General features: G+C 36.2%; 2 protein-coding genes across 2 annotated transcripts; one reads left to right on the forward strand and one right to left on the reverse strand.

The window, feature by feature from the left end:
* Nucleotides 1–364: 364 nt before the first annotated feature.
* Nucleotides 365–4,986, reverse strand: LOC109212207 (charged multivesicular body protein 5-like). Its single transcript, XM_019375832.1, has 7 exons — nt 4,678–4,986; nt 3,153–3,304; nt 2,371–2,464; nt 1,492–1,563; nt 1,269–1,380; nt 1,039–1,187; nt 365–695 (listed from the first exon to the last, which is right to left on the reverse strand). Exons 1-7 carry the CDS (start codon nt 4,744–4,746, stop codon nt 642–644), a joined length of 702 nt encoding a protein of 233 aa, XP_019231377.1. The 5' UTR covers nt 4,747–4,986; the 3' UTR covers nt 365–641.
* A 7,538-nt stretch (nt 4,987–12,524) lies between these two features.
* On the forward strand, nt 12,525–17,897 carry LOC109212208. The gene is made up of 5 exons (XM_019375833.1): nt 12,525–12,928; nt 13,879–15,086; nt 15,997–16,143; nt 16,851–16,967; nt 17,057–17,897. Exons 1-5 carry the CDS (start codon nt 12,634–12,636, stop codon nt 17,690–17,692), a joined length of 2,403 nt encoding a protein of 800 aa, XP_019231378.1. The 5' UTR covers nt 12,525–12,633; the 3' UTR covers nt 17,693–17,897.
* Nucleotides 17,898–20,345: the final 2,448 nt, after the last annotated feature.

Consider the following 20,345-nt stretch of genomic DNA (forward strand, 5'->3'; position numbering starts at 1 on the left):
TAATTCAATGCTAAGAACCTTAAAAGGTTAAACTCATTAAGCTTAAATTCTAATTTCATCTCAACCTTCCGTGCTAGGCAACTGGCATGCTGCATCTCAGGGGCTATTTATGGCTTCCAAACATTGCCTCATATTAAGATATATAATGCGTGGGAGATAAATCCAGTTACATGCTTTTCAGCATTTGGTCAAAATTCATTAGCACGACCGCAGTAGTAGTCAGTTTTCACTAAGAACAAAGTTTTACTCTGGTAGCAATTTTACACGCACAAAATCTGATCGCAATTTTACCAGGTCTCAGCAAGGACGTTAAATACCTAACTTAAGATAGCCGAGAATGGCACCAGCACCAAAATAGAGCATCTTTGCAGCAAATCCACAACCTATTTTATAGGAGAAAACCAGACCCGGAAAGTAATCCGAAGTCCCAAATGTTGCATGTTCCTTTTCTTTGTTGATGTAGGATAAGATACTGAATTGCATAATACAATCAAGTATTTTGTTCATTATTACAATGGATCACCACTAGTCATTTGGAAATGGCAATGAAATATATTCTGCACACTATGTTTACACTAGGATTTCCCCAACAAACAAAGAGTAATCCCAAAGAAGTTATCGACAGTATCCCACTCCTTTATTTAACCACGAATTGATGCGCGAGGGACAGCAGGTAATCCTAGTTCATCATCAGCCTGTGCATCAGAAGTCAAAGAAAAATCATCAACGTGCATTCACACATCCATTTCACATGAAAGAAGAAAAAACCCAACAAAAACAGAAACCAAAACAAAAAGAAAACAGGAAAAAGAGAAGCAATGGAGAGGGCTGGGAGAGGAGGCATAACATCCTTCCTTCTCAGACTGGGAAGATGTCATTTTCATACGAAAATGCAGGCTTTCCAAGTAGATAAATATAACTTCATTTTCATACGAAAAGATGCAGGCTCTTAATATGCACGCAAACGTATGCATGCATATAACTGACTATCTACGTACAGGTCGACTAATTACTATGCCATACAACCTTTGTCTTTACCTGCGGGTTAGCTCTCCCAGCTGGCATGGGTGCATGCCCTGTTGGTGCTGATGGTAGGCTAAGCTCTGCATCCAAATCGGGCTCAGGTTGAAGATATGAAGGGACACCTTCGCCTTCAGTGTCCATGTCGGCTTCCAGAGCATCAAGCTCTGCATAAAAATTGACAACTTAAATGCTCATCCGACATATTTTTTACTTCTCTACATAAATATATTGCTACTTAAGCTTACCACCCATGAGTTCTTCTTCATCAATGTCATCTGGCACGCTGTAGCTTCTGCCAAGAGTCTCTTGAATTTCATTGCTCACATCCATCAGGTCCATCATTTCATCTTGCAGGTTCTAAATTTACGCATAATAATATCACAATTAACAACCACGACAAATTTGGAAAGGGCTGAGGATAAATGCACAAGGGTACTAAAACATACAACCGCCACGAAGAATACATACATCTATATCATTAATCTTCACTGTCTTCATCATTCCTTTCAATTCCTTGTTTGCCGACTTCAAAGCTGACATCTGTTGGAACATAACCAGGTTAGTACTTGCAAATTCTACTGTATATAAATGAATCCAATTGTTCCTTCAAACATCAAATCTCCAACATGGGATCGCGGAGGATATGGAAACTCTAGGCCACATAATGAAACCTGTTCATCGTGATAAATAAGTCTACTTCCCTACCTCTAGGGAGGTAGGCAATTGTTCACCTGATAAGCCTTGAGCTGTGACAAGTGGGCCGCCATCAAGAAAAAATACACTTTACCATGAATTGATATAGCCCAAAAGTCCGACATTATTAACCTTAGTGACTTGAAAATCCTAATAATTATTGACCCAGGATGACCATTAGTTAAATAGACTAAAATCATATTCCTTCATTTACACAAATAAGATTCACTTGATGTACTCATCATTGAATCAGAGGTGTCAGTGACGCTAACTCAAGAAACCAAGATTTTTCAATCAAATGGATTGGGGTAAAGAAAATGATTCTCCCATCAACATGTATGTTCCTTTTGAAATGAATGTTAAGATTTGAATATCAATTAAGTACTCAAACTTCAAACAAAAAAAGGCTAAATGAGGCTTGCAGAGACTTGGATTATCAGACCTAACAATAGACAAGTATCCTACAGGTGTAATCATATAATAGTTTTTTAAGAGTTTAACCTTAATACACCGACGGTATAAAAGAATTTTACTTTATCAAGGCACCTAAAATTTATGTAGCGGCCCATTTTGAGTTACGCAATTCATAAACAAAATGGGAGAAAACTGGGTATCTGAAAAAAGTAAAAAGAGCATAAACTCCATTTAACATACTGTTTGCTGAGCATCTTTGATTCCTTCAGCAGCAAATGAAACTTGATCTAGGTTGTACGTCTGATTGTAGAGCATGTCGCGTTGACCTTCATACCTGTTGAATATTCAACAAAATATATCATGCATTCTAAACAATAGATAAAAATAAAAACTATAAGCTTGTCAAACAAGCAAAAAATGTTTTCTCCCAAATTGGAAGAACTATCCAACCTGGAAAAAAAAAAATCTACCCTAAACAAGAAAGCAAAACGTAGAGAAATGTATTAAGGTAAACAGAACATTCACCATCATTAGCGGGCCATCTACTTTTGCTTCATATGAAATCCAGGTGGAGTTAATAGAGTAATCACCTATAGCTTAAGAAGTCAAACTTTTTTTCTTCTCCTTTTTTAAATTCTAAAATTCTTTTAGTGGGTTGCAAGTTGGTGAGTTTCCAAAGTCGGAACTGTTAACCAGTTCTTGTTTCATTTAATTTTTATTTTGGGACAAAGTAACAACAAACCCTTTCAAGAACTAGCCCTTGTGAGACAAGCTGTCAAAAGTGACTAACACAATGTTTTTCTTCCTCATAATATGGTTACATCAATGTACCCCCACAAATGTATTTTCTCAGTTCTTTCAGCACTTTATTCTCTGTGTTTAAACAGCTCACTTATCCCAGAACCTAAATGTTACTTGACCTCTAATGCAACTATACACCTGCCCACAAAGCAGTCAATTTGAAGCTCAACAGCCGCTTTAAACCTCACTGTACTCTTAAATAAAATAGAGGATAGACTCACATTCTTTTCTGCTTCAATACCCTCATTGCTCGAGCTTTTACAGCTTCCTGAGCTGGACCTGGCCGGGTCTTCTTCAGCTGTTCCTTGTATCTCGCAAGTTCAGCATCAAGCTTCTGGATTTTCTCCTCCACGGTGTCACCTCTTTTATTGATCTGGACATATAAGAACCGATAAATCAGAAATCTGATGCAAAGCACGAGCACAACTTTTTTTTACCGGAAAAGATTGTTTTATCAGGTAATGACACTATAAGCATTCCTTTGGTAAAATGCGTTCAAAAGGAAATTAGAAAATACAGGACAGAGAAGGCCACTAGCTCTCAGAAAGATACACATCATTCATCTCATCCAAGGCATAACGAATTTGATGGACAAATACTCACGCATGAGAGATCAGAGGGCTTGTTCGAAGGAAATGGAAAAATTATGTTAGTCTAACTTTACCCGAAAATGAAAAAACAACCATATCTGCATGAAAGCAATAAGTTTGACAGTATAACAAGTTTAGAAATGACTTTGGTATGAAATGTCACGCATGCTAGCTCACGAAATACAACGCCCCACAAGTTGAAGAAGAAACAAGCACGATGCTTACTCAACACCAAATAGTTAACCATTGAAAAGCACAATACTCTTAGCCTGTTTGACCAAGCATCCAAAATCTGCTTCCTTTGAAAAGTACTTTTTTCTATAATTGTTTTTTGAAAAAGTACTTTTGGAGAACAACAATTTATTTTTTGACTAATCAATTTGAAAAGCAGTTTCTCAAATATTAAAGCAGCAATTTGTGCTCGGCCAAGTTTTCAATAGTGCTTCCAGGGAAAAACTACTTTTTTAGCTTCTGAAAAATAGCTTCTGATACTTGTCAAAAGCACTTATATTTTTCCTAAAAGCTTGGTCAAACACCCTAACTCTCCAAAATAAGCACTTTTAGCTTCCTAGAAGCTTGGCCAAACATGCTATCTGCCTGTACCGTGATTAGATCATATGAATGTGAAGAAACCTTCTTGTGCACCCAGTTAAAGGAGTATAGGATTCATATAAACATATACATATACCTTTGAGCAATACTTGGGCAAGCGTCTGATAACAAAATTGCAAAACTAAAAACAACTGCAATACATTGAAGCACCAACAAGCAAATTAAATTGAATAAACCAATTTTGTGCAAATCAGTGTATACACCAAACCATTAAATGCATGATACGGGTTATTCTTTTTTGCTCAGCTGTTGTCACTTAAATCATGGGTTAAATTAAATTTTGTTTTGCACATGATGTTAAGCAAAAGTATACCAAGCTTGTTTAGAATTAGTTAAACTTGGTGTATATGCATATGCCTGGCTAAGTTTTTGTATTATATCACCTATATATATGTTTGTGAATCGGTCTAATTAGGACAATCTATATATCAAAACTTGCAAAACAAGTTCTCCATATCCTTATCGTAAAACAGATACTATATTATAACAATCAAGCTACAATTAACGACTGCATTGGTGTAATTAACGAATTTAGGTACGATACCCGATCGGAAGCGTCTTGAATGGAGGGAGGAGGTTCTGTTTGTTTCTTAACACCGAAAACTCTCCTCATCTTTCTACAAACTTCTTCTCCTTCGTCGGCGGCTCTGCTGTGATGAGATTTAGGGTTTTCGATTGAATTGAGAAATGGGAGATGAGTAGAGAAACGTGTATGTAAGAATGGGAGAGAGAAATTGCTGAATTGGGAGGAGGAAGTTGAATTTGTAGTTACGCGGGATTCGATGACTTAGCTGAAGAAGTTTCTGGGACGAAGTTTCAGAGAAAATCAGTTTGAGTCGTTGTTAATGATGATCTCAATGAGGTGTAGAATTTGAGGAAATCTTGTTCGTAGCTATTGCACGTGTTTATCACGTGTATTGAGGGCCGGGTCGTTGTATCCCAATTGTAAACGGAATTTTTACATTCCTATGCCACATAGGAAACCTTAGGGGCATTTGCATCTATACCCGTTTTTTGTGCCACATTTTAACTTGTGCCCGCTTTGCAAAAAAAATTGCAAGCGTACCCGCTTTTTCACATAACTTCAGCCCACGGGGCTGAAGTTTTTCTTTTGTACTGGAAAACTTCAGCTGAAGTTTTTGTCTTTGTAACCGGAAAACTTAAGCACTAGAGCTTAAGTTTTCCAGTTATAAAATAAAATAAAAATTTAAGCAGTTTTCCAGCTTAAGTTTTTCAGTTGTAAAATAAAAACTTAAGCAGTTTTCCAGCTTAAGTTTTCCAGTTATAAAATAAAAACTTAAGCTCTAGAGCTTAAGTTTTCCAGTAATAAAATAAAAACTTAAGCTCTAGAGCTGTTTTTCTTTTGTACTGGAAAACTTCAGCTCTAGAGCTGAAGTTTTTGTCGTTGTAACCGGAAAACTTCAGCTCTACAGCTGAAGTTTTCCAGTTATAAAATAAAAACTTAAGCAGTTTTCCAGCTTAAGTTTTTCAGTTATAAAATAAAAACTTAAGCTCTGGAGCTTAAGTTTTCCAGTTATAAAATAAAAACTTAAGCAGTTTTCCAGCTTAAGTTTTCCAGTTATAAAATTAAAACTTAAGCTCTAGAGCTTAAGTTTTCCAGTTATAAAATAAAAACTTAAGCTCTAGAGCTGAAGTTTTTCTTTTGTACTGGAAAACTTCGGCTCTAGAGCTGAAGTTTTTGTCTTTGTAACCGGAAAACTTCAGCTCTACAGCTGAAGTTTGCCAGTTATAAAATATAAACTTCAGCTCTAGAGCTGAAGTTTCTATGTTGTAACTAGGAAACTTCAGCTCTAGAGCTGAAGTTTTTGTCTTTGTTTCTTGTACTGTTTCTTGTACATTCATCAAAGGAATTACATGAAAATATCTAGCAATTTTTGGCGGATAGTCTTGAAATATCATGTTTAAGTAGCTACATATTATTTCCCGTTAAAATTTGTTAGAATGGTCAATGAAAATCTGACGATTACATATCGTGCAAAGCTAAATCCAGAAAATCTATCTTCTTCAGTTACCGCAAAGCATGAAACTAGTAAGTTCCAATCTCATATTCTATTTGTAAAGGCTTATCTCAAACACTAACTACAGTGAAGAGCAAGAACTGTGGTATTGAAGAAGAAGAAGAAAAAGAAGAAGAGGAGAAGGGAGGAGAAAGGGAAGCTGAAGTTTTTTAAAAAGTGGGTACGGGTGCAAACAGAAAGACAAAGCGGCTACAGGTTAAAAGGGGGCGCCCTACGTGCAATTTTTACGAAACCTTATTACCCTCAATGTTTAAGGTTTGACTTAATTATACTTAGTATACCAAATTACTTATTCTATACCATAATTAATTAAGGGTATAATTAATTGTACTTTTTTTACTCCTTAATTAAAGAAATCTGTATAGATAAGTATCTCCACTCTCCTAACCCCCCAGCCCCACCCACGTTTTACCCATAACAAGATGATCGGCGGAGGAAGCATCGGATTCTTTAGAACTAAATACATCTTCGCCGCTGTTGACGGTTTCCGACGAGGAAACTCCTCTGTTCTCTACTTCTCCATTCTCTAAATTGGGCTACTGATTTCCGGATGGTATATGGGTGTGGAAATTTCTCTAAAATTGTTTACCCATGAGGCCATTTTGCCTCGCTGCAGTCATTTTGTCCATATGGCCAGAAACAGTTAAAACTAAGTTAAAATTTTTGTCCTCAAATTAAAGTGGGGGCATTATGACTGTTACGTCTTTCATAATATAATATTGGAAAATTTCTTATTTTTTACTTCTGTTTTACTTTTTCTATTTCTAATCTGAGTTTCTTGATTTCGCACACTTTATACACACATTTGATATAGCAAAAATATGAAGTAGTTACATGTGGATTGATCAGAATTTGAAATAAATAAAAGAGATTTTTACATTCCTATGCCACATATATTTCAAATTCTATGGAAGTCTGATTTTACGGTAATATCTACAAAATTCCTACATTTATCTACAAATAAACTACACATCAGTTTTAGGATGTATAAAGCAATATTGTTTTCATAATTATCTACAAAATTACTACATTTATACTACAATTAAACTACAATCTATGTTGAAAAAATGTTGACTACAAAATTTTCTCTTCATCTACAAATTTTCTACAAAAATTCTACAAATATACTACAAATCAGTTTAATTATGTATAAAGCAGTATTATTTGTAAGGGTATCTACATAATTACTACATTTATACTACAATTAAACTACAATCTATGTTGAAAATCTACAATTTTTCTTCAATTTATCTACAATTTTTCTACAATTTCTGCAATATACGTCTTCTTCTTCTTCGAGTTTCAATCTGAAATTCAGTCAAAACCAAGTCTAATCTTCACCAAAACCCCTCAAAATTGAGATATAAACTCCAAACCATATTCCCAATTATTTTCAACAACACCCAATCCAAACAAATAATGATTTTTGAAAACCCAAATTTGAATTAAAAGCTTTCAAGTTTTTTAATGGCTGTCAATGGTGGAATTGCTGCTCTCTTTTCCTTTGCTTTGTATTACTGAAATTTGGACATAATTGCGTTTGATGTAGAAGAACTGTAGAAGATTTAGTCGTTTTTGATTTGTGAATTGTAGAAGAATAATCAATTCTTTTTTGAATTGTAGAAGAATAATCAATTCGTTTTTTGAATTATAGAAGAATTTTAATGCTACAATGATTCCTTATTTAATGAAATATCTGGAAGAATATTTACTTCCATAATTGTAGCGCGCCTAAATAGGAATATCTGGAAGAATATTTAGTTCCAGATTTGTAGCGCGCCTAATTAGGAAGGAATCAACTCCTAATAATTGGTATTTAATGAATGGTATAATATTTGTAGAATAACTATGAACATGGCGGGTAAATATGAAACTATGCACATTTTTGGTAATAAGGTTTCATATATGGTATAGGAAGGAAAAAGTCTCAGAAACAGTTCCCTTTCGGGAGAAATTAAAAAATAGCCAGATTTACAAGTGATCATTCAAAAATAGCCATAATTTTAAAAGTGATCTAAATTTAGCCACTTTTCATGTAAAGATAAATTTGAACGAAAACACTTTTTAAAATCCAGAAAATACTCCAAGATAATACACTGGAACTCCAGTATGCTTTATACTGGAGTTTTAGTATATTATACTGGAGCCGGCAAAGTATACTGGAACTCCAGTATATTGTATTGGAACCATCAAAGTATACCAGTCCAGCATAATATGCTGGAAGTTCATACACAGGTACACCGAACTCTAGTATATTATGCTGGACCGGTCTCTGTTGCAGCAAAATAGTGGCTATTTTTCAATGACTTGGCCTCTGTTTTAAAAGGCAGAATTGGGACTCGCCCCGGGGCGGAGCACTCGTAAAACGCCCCTGGGCTTATGTGTGGGACTTAGTTCCGTGAGACTTACGCCTTGGCCATTGGGGCTTACGCCCCGGACACGCCCAACGCCCAGCGTACCGGGCTCGCCTAATAGAACTTTATGCAATTTTATGTAATTAACCTTGTAAATTCTCAAATTTGCTTGATAAATCGTTGACTATTCAAAATTACTTTTTTCTTAATCATAAATCATTAAGTTGAGAGTATTTTATATTATAACTAAAATAAAAATTATTGCACGTTATCCACTAAGACTGCTATGATAGTTAATTTTAAATAAATCTTTCATTTAGAAGGTATTTATTTATTAACTTTTGTTATGTCTTTAATATATAATAGTCCATAATTTTTTATAATTATTTTTTAAAATATTTTTTTTTCACGTTTACGAGATACAATACTTATTAATTTAATAGTCAGTATTAGCTAGTAACTATTTACAAATAATTAGTTATCATTGTATTTTATCGTAAATTATGTGTCACTTTATTAACTTGTTGAAACTTAAAAATAAATGATGCTAGAGAATCATATTTAAATTATGAATTATGTTTTTATATAAATTCTCTTTCAAATAGAAAGCATATTAAATAAAAGGAGTATTTTAAGAAAAATATCAAATTATAATATTCGAAATTCTTTCAAGATTCATTACTCCTTAACAGATACATATAAGATTTCGTATCGAATACATTACTTTTGATGTTTGAGTTGTAACAACGTTGCTGCTAATTTGCATATTATGATATATGTCATACTTTTCGTATTATTCATAGTTGAATTATAATTTATAAATATTTTAAATAGATTATTTGTTATAATTTTGTGATTTCAATGTAATTTTATAATTATTTTTTATTTTATACTATTTTAAAATTATTGTAATCAGTAAAATTTAAAGATCCGTGGGACTTACGCCCCATGTCTCAGGGCTTACGCCTCGCCTCGTCAGAAGTAAAACGCCTCGCCTCACGCCCCCGCCTTTTAAAACATTCACTTGGCAAACATTGGCTATTTTTGAATTATCAGTCCGAAAACTGACTAGCCCGTACTATTTTAACTTCCCTTTCTACAGCAAATTGAAACACTCCTATGGCATTTTTATTTGTGCGCTAAAGATTTTAACACATTAAAATAATTATTTATGATCTTCTTATCTTTAACGAAATAGTTAATGATTATATGACTTCTTTAACTAGTAAAAGTGAAATAAAAAAAATACTAATACCTTCTTAATTTTTAAAGTGATTTTGAACTTCTTTGTTACGTGACAAATAAAAAGCACCGGATGAGATATAATTTAGAATATCTAAATTCAAACATTCTTTTTAAAAAATTTGCTCATCAAGGCTTAACTACATAAAAAAAAGGTCACTTAGCATTTTTGTCAATTGAAAATTAAACATTAGTCTTATGTAATTTTCACCAATTTCATTGTCTATTAAAATCACATTCTTGCGTGCAACTTCAAACAAATTCATATATGAGTAAGTTGAGATGTAATTATTGCAATTCAACTCCAAAAAATTTAAGCTTTAGATTTGATATCACCTGTCACGACCCGGATTTCCCACCCTCGGGAGTCGTGATGGCGCCTACTAATAGGAGCTAGGCAAGCCAATTATCAATTACCTCCTTTAACGAAACACGACAATATTAGAAATAATGAAACATTTAATAATAAAACGAAAGTCTCAAATATAGTTAACTGAAAGAAATGCGGAAATTTAACTAATCCTCTACCCAAGACTGGTGTCACAATACTCACGAACTTCTACAGAATACTAAATACAAGGTTTGAATGAAACATAAGACTGTCTGTTTCGGTACAATGATAACAAACTGAGTAAAATAGAAAGGGACTCCGGGCCTGCGGACGCCAGCAAGCTACCTCGGAAATCTCCGGACTGAAGGCTCGCTCCCAGAATGCTACTGCTACTCAAATGCTGCTCCAACACCTGGATCTGTGCAAAAAGATGCACAGAGTGTAGCATCAGCACAACCGACCCCATGTGCTGGTAAGTGCCTAGCCTAACCCCGGCGAAGTAGTGACGAGGCTAGACCAGACTACCAGATAAACCTGTGCAGATATATATATACAAGTACCACAAAGTAATAGCGGAAAGTAAACAATTAAAGCTGGGAGGGGGAACATACTTATGGGGTAGCAGATAAAACCGAATATCAGGGATAACAAAAGAAACTACATCTGATCTCTTCTAACACAGAATAAGGGAAAACAAACCACTTTCACTTGTTTCAATTTTCTCTCATTGCAGGCGTGCAACACGATCCCAATTCATCATATCACGTGGTAGGCGTACCACTCGATCCCATTTCATAATATCACGTGGTAGGCGTACCACTCGATCCCATTTCATAATATCACGTGGTAGGCGTACCACTCGATCCCATTTCATAATATCACGTGGTAGGCGTACCACTCGCTCCCATTTCATAATATCACGTGGTAGGCGTACCACTCGATCCCATTTCATAATATCATGTGGTAGGCGTGCCACACGATCCCATTTCATAATATCTCGTGGTCGGCGTGCCACACGATCCCATTTCATAATATCTCGTGGTCGGCGTGCCACACGATCCCATTTCATTCAGCACAATACACAATATAATCCCGGCAAGGGAGAAAGATGTTATAATAAGCTATCCCGGCAAGGGAACAAGATAATATAATAAACCATCCCGGCAAGGGGGATCCAACTATAACCAAACTCATTCAATCTCTACTTAACACAATTAAATCCACACTTAGTCTGAACAATTAGTGGCTCAATGTTAAAGATTTCCAACCAATTCCTCATAAATAACAATTACCAATTCGACAATTTAGCAAATTAGGACTCACGGTCATGCTCGACACCAATGTATAGATACTCGTCACCATGCCTATACACCGTACTCGACAAATAGCAATTAACAGATAAGACTCTACTCCTATTCCCTCAAGCTAGGGTTAGACCAAACACTTACCTCAACTTCCACGGCTAAATCAATCCACAACGACCGCTTTTCCTCTCGAATTCGGCTCCAACTCAATCAAATCTATGAAATAACGACTTTATAATATCAATAATAGCTAAACAAATCAAACCCAATGCCTAAATATAGATTCCCAACCTTTCTTCAAGAAGAATATATCTAAATATGGAAATGATTAACAAAGAAAAATTAGAGAATGAACTGCCAATCATTACTCGAAACCAAGACTTAAAACTTGTAGAGTAAGCCAAGACTAATAGTATGTATTTCAGTAATAATTGTCACCCTTTTTTACAAATGAGATTTCTGTCCTTATATAGGAGCTTATAATCATAACGGTTCCCACACTTAATTTGAGTTTACTAATGATGTTAATTGTACTGATTGCCCGTTACCATACGTATCCATAATTGGCACATTTATGACTAAAGATTCCTTGTAACTTCTCCGATTTTCCTTCCTTATTTACTTCTGGTTCATGTATCTTCCCTTCTTTACAGCCTTCATTCATTTCATTCCCATTTCTCTTTTGACAACTATAGGGCCCGGTTCATTTCTCTGCGCTGTTCCGTTGGTGTTTCTCCCATACCTTTCTTGCTCTCTTAATATAGTTAATTGAGAGTGCCACTTGTCGCTATATTGACGCTCCACATATCATGCCTCGTCAGCTTACTGATGTTCCACGTGTCATGTCTTTTTTTTTACCAATACACTAATATTATCCAAACGCGTAGGTTATTAAATTTGGAAGTTCAAATTTCTTATCCCATTGACAATAAAGAACAGTCATACTATAATTTCCAAACACAGCAGGCCCCTTTAGCATTCAAAAGTCAGTGTTTTCAAACTCATAGTAGGACCCAAAAAAAGGAAATCACAAAGAAGCAGGACCGAAACGCCACGTAGTAAAACCCACGGGTTTCCAGAATTACCCAAATTCGTCCGTCTTCTCTTCCCCATATAAAGGCGCCATTTGCATACGCATTCCCCCATTTAAAAACCCCTAAACCCTCACTCACGCACATCGCATTTTGCATTTCAAGTTCTCTCTTCTATATCAGTGTGTGTCATGCGAAAATGATGTCTCGTCTATACGCAACGGACACTCAGTCGAAATCCTCCGATATCGCCGCCACCGTACTTGCCGCCTCCTCTCCGCTTCAGATCCTCGCCGCGTGCGACGCCGTTGAGTCGTTCTTACACAAGCATACACCTGACCAGTCCCGATGGTTCTTCTCCATCACTTTCCCAACCCTAATTTGTAAACTCTTCGGCTTCGATGACTCAGCTTCTGCTCCGGCTGCCGTCAAGTCTCTCTCTCCTTCCGGCTGGATCGATATTGCCGCTTTATCCAACGATTCTCAGCTCGCAGGTTTGCTTCTCAAGCTCCACGCCTTTCCATTTCTGAGCTAATTATGTCGTCTTTTCTTCCATTTTCTCCGATTAGTCGTTCCGAAAAGGAACAATTTCTTATAATTGTCTCTATTTTATCATCACAATGTTATGCTTTGCAAGTCAAATATTCAGCTACAACTAGTTTGTTTTCTTAGAATTACTTTCTAGTTTTAGAATGTTGTTATAATTGTTCTGTTTTTATCATTACAATGTTCTGGTTTGCAGGTAGAGTTTTCAGCTAATTATTTTGTCTTCACTTCCATTTTTTTGCTAGTGTGGAAAATGTACTCCTTCCAAATGCGACTTTGTAAACATCATTAGCTTCCATAAATTTCTCGCAATTTCTGTGCTTTTTGGATTTTTTTATTCTTAATATGTTATCGTTACAATGTTGTGGTTTACAGGCAGAATTTTAGCTATTTAGTTTGTCCTCTCTGCCATTTTTTGGTCACTAACTAAATTACGCATTTTTGAAGTGAATCCTCTTCATATTCTAGAATATTCTAACAATTTCCGTTCAAGTTTCAGAATTTTAGTTTTTATAGTAACAGTAGTTATGGGTTGTAGGTAGAATTTTCATCTAATTAATTTCTTTTCTCTTGTCATTTGGTGATTACCTAAATTACTCATCATGAAAGTTAATTTATAAACCTCCTGAATTCTGGAGTTCTCTTACAATTTCTTTATGCTTTATAATATTCTTAATCATTTTATTTTTATCACCCCAAATGTTCTGGTTAATGGTAGAGTCTTCAGCTAACTAATTTGGACTGATCTGCCATTTTTGGCTGGCTATAGTAAATTACATATTTTGAAAGTGAATTTATAATCCTCCTCTGATTCCAGAAGCTTCTTACTGTTTCTTTATGTTTTGCAATGTTTTTAATTATTTTTTAGTTTATTGGTAACAAATGTTGTTGGTTACAGGTAGAATTTTCAGCTTATTGTCGCCCAATGGCGTGTTGCTATCTTCCATTGCGGCTGCAGATGGGTCGTCTCTAGTTAAATATGTATTTCCTGTTGAAAGGTTACCCGAATGGGTTCGTTATATGCTTCAAAACGATAGAGATTCACGGGTTTTGTCTGACTTATGCCCCTTGTTCAAAAATAGGTTGAAGGAGGACTCAGTTAAGGGTTCTTCATTTCAGGTTCAGTTGAATGTGTTTGAATATTACATGTTCTGGTTTGCCTATTACCCTGTTTGTCGAGGTAATAGTGAGGGTCCTCAAACTGTAAGAGTTAAGAGAAGCAGAAGGTTTAGAATGGAGAATTGGGCTTATTCAATTCCAGGTTTGTCAAGCACCAAACGTGGGACGGAGCAGAAGAATGAGGGTAATTTGTATATGCGTCTTTTGTATGCATATCTCCATGCATATGTGCCTGTAGGTGATGTGAAGGCACATCAACCATATAGGAGCTCACTGCTTCATTACTCTTTTGCTTATGACACTCCAGTTGTTGAAAAAGCAGAGTTCTTGGTTAATACATTAATACAATTTTGGTTAGTTGATAATGATTTCTCACCGTTGCCTGTGAATTTGTGCAAATCATTTGGTGTGTCATTCCCTTTTCGGTCAGTACTGGGTGAGACTCCTCCTACTTCAGGATTAGGCGAAGTAGTAAATGTGTTTGTTAAGTATCTTAATCTGAGTTCAGTTGCACCAACTGATGGAACTGACCAGTTTGACTATACTGAAAGTCCTAGGTGGAAAGTCGGGGGGACATTTAACATTGTTCAATCTAGAAATGTGGTTACCATTGTGGATTCTGGTAACTCTTGGAACTCGTGGATTCAGAGGCCATTATACAGATTCATATTGAGGACATTCCTGTATTGTCCAGTGGAAAGTTCTATTAAAAATGCATCACAGGTGTTCACCTTGTGGGTTAGTTACCTGGAGCCCTGGACCATTTGTATGGAAGAATTTGCAGAACTTGATGCAAATTTGGGGAAGTCTAATGCAAGTACACTGAAGGAGGTTACCCAGTCAACTCCACATGCCTATACCTCTTCTTGGCAAGTTTTTGTATTAGCTAACTACTTATACTACAGCTCTTTGGTCATGCATTTTATTGGTTTCGCCCACAAGTTTCTTCATACAGATCCAGAAGTGATAGTCAACATGATTTCAAAGGTCTGTTCCATTTTCACATCTTTCCTTTGGTGGTTACTATTGCACGAAAGCTTCCAGTGCATGTTATTTGGGTGTTTGTTGCTATAATGAGTTACTGAATGCATGAAATGTACCGCCAGTTATGTGCACGGTCTTAGTTTGGCATGTTTGGTCATCAATTTCTCTGATTGGGCTTCGTTAACTTTCAACTAGCTAAATGAATATTGCTCCAGATAACATGAGTCTGGTGGTTTCAGTTTCCACAGAAACTGTCGATTGTTATTTTGGAAATTACTGGAGATACCAATTTAACTTTTTTGGGGGGTTAATTTGAAATGATTTTGCCCAACATGCTTCCTTGATCCTAGAGGGTCTGGGATCCACAACTGCATATCCAGCTCCATATTTTAAACCTGAAATATAAACATTACCTGCACTAAGATAGATAATTAATTGGAGAACAAATGAAACATACAGATCGGCCTAGATGCCTGCCATATGTGATGAAACAAATGCAGTGAGTCATTTGAAGAGTTTGGCGTAACAAATCGCATGATGTTAGATGACAGAGGAAAGTTGTCGTAGTTGCCTTGCTAGAACAATAAATCATGATACACTTGGACGTTGTTGAACTGTAAGATCTAATGACATAGGAGCCTTGAGTAGTGGGATCTTGACTTTGCCAATGTTAAGAAAAAATTGTCAACAGACTAGAATTCGCCAGGAGCTGGTGATCAAATTATTTTGAGCCTAGTCCTGTAATCATATGCTTCTCGGAGCATGTGTTGTTGCTCTCCAGTGGTCTGTTAAACTCTGCGTTTGTTGCTTGTCTTTATCCTGATATTGACTATCAGATTAGTTAGGTACTCCACATGCTTTTATTTTACTCTCGTTCTTCTCATCCCTTCTTAAACTATGGTTTTTTATGCAGGTGATAAGAATATTAACCTCATCCACAGAACTAATGGACCTCATAAAAAATGTGGACATTGTATTTCATTCGAAACCAACTGGATCATCTAAATCAGTGCTTAATGCTTTGCATAGACATGTTCCTGCTATTCGTGAGCAATTACAGGTACCGTAACTTCTCTTCTTGCCAGTTGCTTGATTCATTGATAGCAGCTGGCGCACTTTATGTTGATCTATTCTCTTAGAGTTATTACCCTAAATGTGCTCTCATTAGACCGGTAGGAGCATCTTGTCAGCAAGTATCAAAAGTAATTGGAGAAATGATGATCCCTGCATTGTAATAGTACAGTATGATACCTGTAGTTGGTGTGTAGTTCCCTTAAAGTAACGAATGGAAAATAGGAAAAAGATATGCATTACTTTATATTATTTATTTTATATTTTCCGATCTTCACTTGCAAAATTCCAACCTACCTGTCTGGGCCATTTTGGAGAAATGAGTTGGCACTGATTTTTGTAGGACCTGAATCTTGGTTTCTTTTCATGAAGAATCAAGAAAGTGATTTATGTGTACTGCGTTTACCATTATGAAACCTATTATCGTCTTCCTAAAATAGGTCATGCGCTAAGGAATTGTATGAGAAACTGTCTCTGATTGCAAGTGTTCTAGGACGAAGATTAAGGGTTTGTAATATAAATGTGCAAGTTTGTCTAATGAGACTCTTCATGCCCAAGCCCCAAGGCCCATCAGATTTTCCATAAAGTATTGTCTTTCTTGTGTGACCTTTCTAGTAAGGCTAAATTCTATGCTTATCCATGTGAGCTCCAATATCACTTCTTTACAATTCTTATGTTCTTTTCCTATTATGTCAGGACTGGGAGGACGGCCTATCTGAGACTGAGGCTGATGGTTCTTTTTTGCATGAGAACTGGAACAAAGATTTACGACTCTTCAGTGATGGTGAAGATGGTGGACAAAAGTTGCTTCAGGTGATCAATATTTAGCACTCTAGATATCCGTTCCGTGTAGGTTGCGCTTGTGTATATATGTTACTAACTCAGTCCAACCTGTTTGTCAGCTCTTTGTATTGCGAGCAGAATCTGAACTGCAATCAATTGGTGGGGAAAATCTTACACAAAACCTCCAGTGTTTGGACAGACTAAAATCTGAGCTTGGCCAGTTATTTGGTGGCCCTATCTTAAAGCCCCTGAATACGCCAGAAATTGTACAGTGTGAGCATTCGCGGGATGAAATCTTTACACCCAGAAGTTTTGGCAACAGAACGATGGCCGATATTAAATACAAGGGTGATTGGATGAAGCGGCCCATCTCAGATGATGAAATCGCGTGGCTGGCAAAGGTGCTTGTAAAGCTATCAGGCTGGTTGAATGAGAGTCTTGGGTTGAGCCAGGTCGATAGCAGCCAAGAGGCTCCTTCTTGGTCATATGTTGACTTGTCCAGTGATGCAAGGAGTGTATCTGGACCGACGGAGACGATTAAAGTTGTGTTGTGCTCTTTCATTTCCTGGCTTCTCGTGTTACGCGTGTCTGGGGTGAGGTTCATGAGAAAGCATGGCTTCAGGGTAAATCTCAGGGTCTTCGCATCAAAGAAGGTAATAGTGATGTTGCTTATCATTGGTGCTTTCAGTCTACTCAAGAGAGCATTTGCAGAGTCAGGCAATGTGTACATGGGAAATCAAGCAACACAACAGTAAGAAGATTACGAAGATAGGTATACGAGTGAACGAAAAAAGAATAGAAATACTCAGAGCAAAAAGAAAGGAAATTGAAAATCTGCTGTCTTCCAAGGTTTTGTTTTGTTTGTAAATGAGCTTATCTTGTGCAGCATGGAGAATTGATATAACAACCGTTGTTTGCAGCGTTGAGTTCTTCGAATCAGTTTTGATATTGTTAAAGCTATAATGTGCCTTATCGAATCCTGTGCACCTCAAACTGTCAAGAGCTATGTCTCCTTTAGTCACAAGTAGGATTCACAAAAAATATAGCCTGTCGCAGATAACTACTTTCAACTGTTAAATTTTTTACAGCGGCGATGTGTTTATATAGCATGTACATAAGTACATTAAACTGGTCATTTGGGGCAATAGGCGAATTCTTTGTTTTTGGTTTGTTTTTCAAAACATGTTTGCTGAATAAAACAGCTGCTTTTTTGTGTAAAAACAATTTTGGTTTTCTTTTAAAAGAATCATTTCTTTTGTAACAGATTCATAGAGCAACTTCTTGAAAAGGCAAAAAAGACACCAAAAAAATTTCAAAGCAAAACAGAACAAAATTATTTTTTGTATTCCACCTTAAGTCACTAATTATCAAACTAGCGTAAAAGCCAAAAGGTCTTTGTCACGGAAAGGAAGGACCAAAAGTCATTGCATACTGGATAGCTCTGCTAAGTTTCATGATAACGTTTTAGGGAAAATGATATTGTATAGTCGCTTTTAAAATAGTAGTTGAAAATGTATATTTTTTGTATATATATACATTCTGTATGTTGTATACAAAAATTATATAAATTTTATACACTTTTCGGCTATCGAATGTAAATAGTTTCTGGCGCATGCTAAAAGTGATAATTCCCCGTTGTTTTACAATGTTATATTTGCACTTTAAAAAAATCTCAAGCAATTTCTAACTAGAAGATTTTCTCTCTCAAGAGTCCGACAGCACTTCGCAAATTGCAAAAGGTCGGCATACCATTATACCAACCTGCCAAATTTTGACAATAGCATCTTAGTTTCAATAAAAAATTTATATATTTTCTCTAATCTAATGACTAATACTAGTACGTGGTCTTTGTAGTATGGGATATGTCTTTCTCAAATATATATGGCAATCGGATACTTCACCATTAAACAACATGCTGAAGTAGACGCGAAGCAAAAAGGAGTAGGGGGTGGAGGATGTAACGAAGTTGAAATATCCAATTCGCACATAAATAAACTCAGTTGTAGTATTGCCCTTACTACACAGAATTACAAGGAATAACACTTGAAGTAACATAGAAGAACTGATACGAAGAAATTAAAGAGGTGAGAAACAGAAACCGATATAGAAGGGCAGTAAGCTAGAAATTTTAGGAAGGGTGTTCAAATTTAAAAGAAGTGAAAATATTTCCGGATAAAGGGTGTTCGGTATGTATTATATACCTCTAAAACGTTATATTTTACATATGTAAGCAATATAATTTTTTAACGAAGGGTGGTCAGTTGACCATCCTTATGTACATGTGACTTCGCCACTGTAGAAGGGGATGAGGAAATCAGTGATATAGAGCAGAGATGAGAGAGAACATATTCAACATCACAATTCATATATTTTCTAAAACTACCGATGACACCCTTTCATCCCCTTTGTCACGTACTCCCTACTCAACCTGGATCCCAAGCAAATGTATCGTTGGGCTGTCTAATTCCTTGGCCATATCGTGGTTTAGGCCAAAATTTCACGGTATAGCCATTTTTCGGACTGGTCAATCAAAAATAGTCAGCGTTTACCAAGTCAATGAAAAATAGCCACCGTTTTGCTGCAATAGAGACCGGTCCAGCATAATATACTGGAGTTCGGTGCACTTGTGTATGAATTCCAACATATTATGCTGGACCGGTGTACTTTGCTGGCTCCAGTATAATATACTGGAGCACTGGAGCACTGGTGCTCCAAACTCCAGTATATTATACTGGACCATTATACTAGCTGGAACTCCAGTATATTATGCTGGAGTTCTAGTGTATTTATGCTGGAACTCCATCATATTATGCTGGAGTTCCAGCATACTATCCTGGAACTCCAGTATAATATGCTGGAGTTCAAGTATACTTATGCTGGAACTCCAGCATAATATACTGGAGTATTTTCCGGGTTTTGTAACAGTGTTTCGTCTCAGATTTATCTTTACNACACTATTTTCTTTCTCTCTCTACTTTAATACATCCCATTCTCTTCCCCTATCCCATTAAAATTTCCGATCTCCTCCTCCTTCCACCGGATTTGTGCAAAGTATGAAAGATTCAAAAGGTAACCAAACACTTTATTGGTGATATTATTGGTGATAAAGCTTCATGTTTAGGAGAATCAAAAGGGTGAAAATTTTGAGGAGCAATTTTTCACAGATGACTCTTGGGGTAGTGAAGCAGAAGCATGAGGAAGGAGGATTTGTGGATTTATCTTCGCCGGCTGCGACGGCTATTTTAGTGCCAATGACGGAATGTGTCAATTCCAGATCTTATGCAAATTCCGTGGAATATGAACACTTCAGCATATGAATTGCCGTGGAAAAATCAATTCTTTTCTACAAATTTGTTGAAGTCCTAGAGCACCATTCTGCATCAGTTTTAATCAGATACATACACCTGC

This window comes from Nicotiana attenuata, unplaced genomic scaffold, assembly GCF_001879085.1.
Source record: "Nicotiana attenuata strain UT unplaced genomic scaffold, NIATTr2, whole genome shotgun sequence".
NCBI classification, from domain to species: domain Eukaryota; kingdom Viridiplantae; phylum Streptophyta; class Magnoliopsida; order Solanales; family Solanaceae; genus Nicotiana; species Nicotiana attenuata.

What these genes read in the sequence shown, in the direction of transcription:
- LOC109212208 (XM_019375833.1), top strand. Translation starts at nt 12,634, where the DNA reads ATGATGTCTCGTCTATACGCAACGGACACTCAGTCGAAATCCTCCGAT. An exon ending in CAACGATTCTCAGCTCGCAG is followed by an intron (nt 12,929 to 13,878) that starts GTTTGCTTCTCA and finishes TGTTGGTTACAG; the next exon opens with GTAGAATTTTCAGCTTATTG. An exon ending in CTATTCGTGAGCAATTACAG is followed by an intron (nt 16,144 to 16,850) that starts GTACCGTAACTT and finishes CTATTATGTCAG; the next exon opens with GACTGGGAGGACGGCCTATC.
- LOC109212207 (XM_019375832.1), bottom strand. Translation starts at nt 4,746, where the DNA reads ATGAGGAGAGTTTTCGGTGTTAAGAAACAAACAGAACCTCCTCCCTCC. An exon ending in TTCAAGACGCTTCCGATCGG is followed by an intron (nt 3,305 to 4,677) that starts GTATCGTACCTA and finishes TTATATGTCCAG; the next exon opens with ATCAATAAAAGAGGTGACAC. An exon ending in GTATTGAAGCAGAAAAGAAT is followed by an intron (nt 2,465 to 3,152) that starts GTGAGTCTATCC and finishes AATATTCAACAG; the next exon opens with GTATGAAGGTCAACGCGACA.